Source organism: Manacus vitellinus, unplaced genomic scaffold (assembly GCF_001715985.3).
Source record: "Manacus vitellinus isolate BGI_N305 unplaced genomic scaffold, ASM171598v3 scaffold_81_pilon, whole genome shotgun sequence".
NCBI classification, from domain to species: domain Eukaryota; kingdom Metazoa; phylum Chordata; class Aves; order Passeriformes; family Pipridae; genus Manacus; species Manacus vitellinus.
In genome coordinates this window covers 1,299,629-1,301,141 of record NW_021940822.1, presented here as the reverse complement: position 1 = coordinate 1,301,141, position 1,513 = coordinate 1,299,629, and the positions used below count along the sequence as shown (strand labels likewise).

The 1,513-nt window shown below is 61.0% G+C and overlaps 1 protein-coding gene across 1 annotated transcript; it reads left to right on the top strand.

The window, feature by feature from the left end:
• The first annotated feature begins 6 nt into the window (after nt 1-6).
• Nucleotides 7-1,184, top strand: MRPL2 (mitochondrial ribosomal protein L2). Its single transcript, XM_029964862.1, has 5 exons — nt 7-45; nt 134-249; nt 339-449; nt 770-843; nt 931-1,184. The coding sequence occupies exons 2-5, from the start codon at nt 198-200 to the stop codon at nt 1,141-1,143; spliced, it is 450 nt and encodes a 149-aa protein (XP_029820722.1). The 5' UTR covers nt 7-45; nt 134-197; the 3' UTR covers nt 1,144-1,184.
• Nucleotides 1,185-1,513: the final 329 nt, after the last annotated feature.

The following is a 1,513-nucleotide window of genomic DNA, read 5'->3' as shown; positions in this document are numbered from 1 at the left end:
GCCCTTCACCGAGAAGGTCATCAAGGTCCGATACGACCCTTGCAGGCGAGTGCGGGGTGCGGGCTCGGCCCGGGGCCTGGGCAGCCGTGCCAGCGGTGACCCCCTGCTCAGCCACCGCCGGCTCCCCGTGCAGGTCGGCTGACATCGCCCTGGTGGCTGGCGGCAACCGCAAGCGCTGGATCGTTGCCACGGAGAACATGCAGCCGGGGGACATCATCAAGAACTCCTCTCACATTGGCAGGATGGCAGGTGCATGCCAGGGCCAGGGGCAGCTGCACTGGCCTTGCCAAGGGCTCGTCAGTTGCTCCTTGCCCAACTTGTCAGCTTGTGTCTTCCAGTGTCTGCCAACGAAGGGGATGCGTACCCACTGGGGGCTCTGCCTGTCGGCACACTGATCTGCAACCTGGAGAGCCACCCTGGGAAGGGAGCACAGTACATCCGGGCAGCTGGTGAGGAGACCTTGCACTGTTTGTAGTGGTTTGGTTCTGCACAGATGCAGAGGAGGGCAGGGGGGCACTGCTGTGGGTGGCCAGTGACAGGGAGTTGCTTTCCTCTGCTCTCCCCGTTAAGAGTGCAAAACAGCCCTCCAGAGAGGCAGGGACAGCTCTGTCCTGTTGATTTCTCAAGGCCCTGTCTTCAGCAAGAAGTGCTGCATGAAGTACAATGGCAGGGTCTTTGGAGAGTTTCCAGCATGGGGTTGTGCTTGCCACAGAGTGGGATACTTTGACCTGCTGCTCAAGGCAGCTACCTCCTCTCTTGCCTGCTGCAGGGACTTGTGGGGTGCTGCTGAGGAAAGTGAACGGGACAGCCATCGTGCAGCTGCCTTCCAAAAGGCATATGCAGGTAAAGGAGCTGTGCTGCTCCTGGCTCGACTGCCTTGGCATGCAACTGTGTCCGCAGGGAGGGCTGCAGCTCTTCTCTGTCCTCTAGGTGCTGGAGACCTGCGTGGCTACAGTGGGCCGTGTGTCCAACGTGGATCACAACAAGCGGGTGATTGGGAAAGCGGGCCGGAACCGCTGGCTGGGCAAGCGCCCACACACAGGCCTGTGGCATCGCAAGGGTGGCTGGGCCGGGCGCAAGATCAAGCCTCTCCCGCCCATGAAGAGCTATGTCAACCTGCCACGGGTCAGAGCAGCGGAGTGATGCCAGCAGCCAATAAAGCATTCTTCATGCCACTGCTGTCACATTACTGATGCCTTTGGGGTCTGGTAGTGGGGTTGCCAGGAGAGATGAGCGTGGGGTTGTGGACTGCCTTGGCTTGAGTTTGAGGTGGGTGGGTGACTCAGTGGGGTCAATGGGCACACTCGTGCCAAACACAGCTGTAGGACAACTGGGCTCTTCCCCCACCCTCAGCTTGTGGAGCAGTGAAGGCGAACGGGCAGGAAGGTGGCTTCCAGCAAGAGTGACCTGCTGCACACCTGGGAAGCACAGACCTCAATGCCTCCCAGCCCCGTTAACCCCTCACTGCTCCCCAGCCCCGCGCCGGTCGCTACCTCCCCTTTCCCTCTCCACC

Coding starts and splice junctions, on each gene's coding strand:
- MRPL2 (XM_029964862.1), top strand. CDS start 198: ATGCAGCCGGGGGACATCATCAAGAACTCCTCTCACATTGGCAGGATG. Junction 250..338: donor TCACATTGGCAGGATGGCAG/GTGCATGCCAGG, acceptor TGTGTCTTCCAG/TGTCTGCCAACGAAGGGGAT. Junction 450..769: donor ACAGTACATCCGGGCAGCTG/GTGAGGAGACCT, acceptor TGCCTGCTGCAG/GGACTTGTGGGGTGCTGCTG.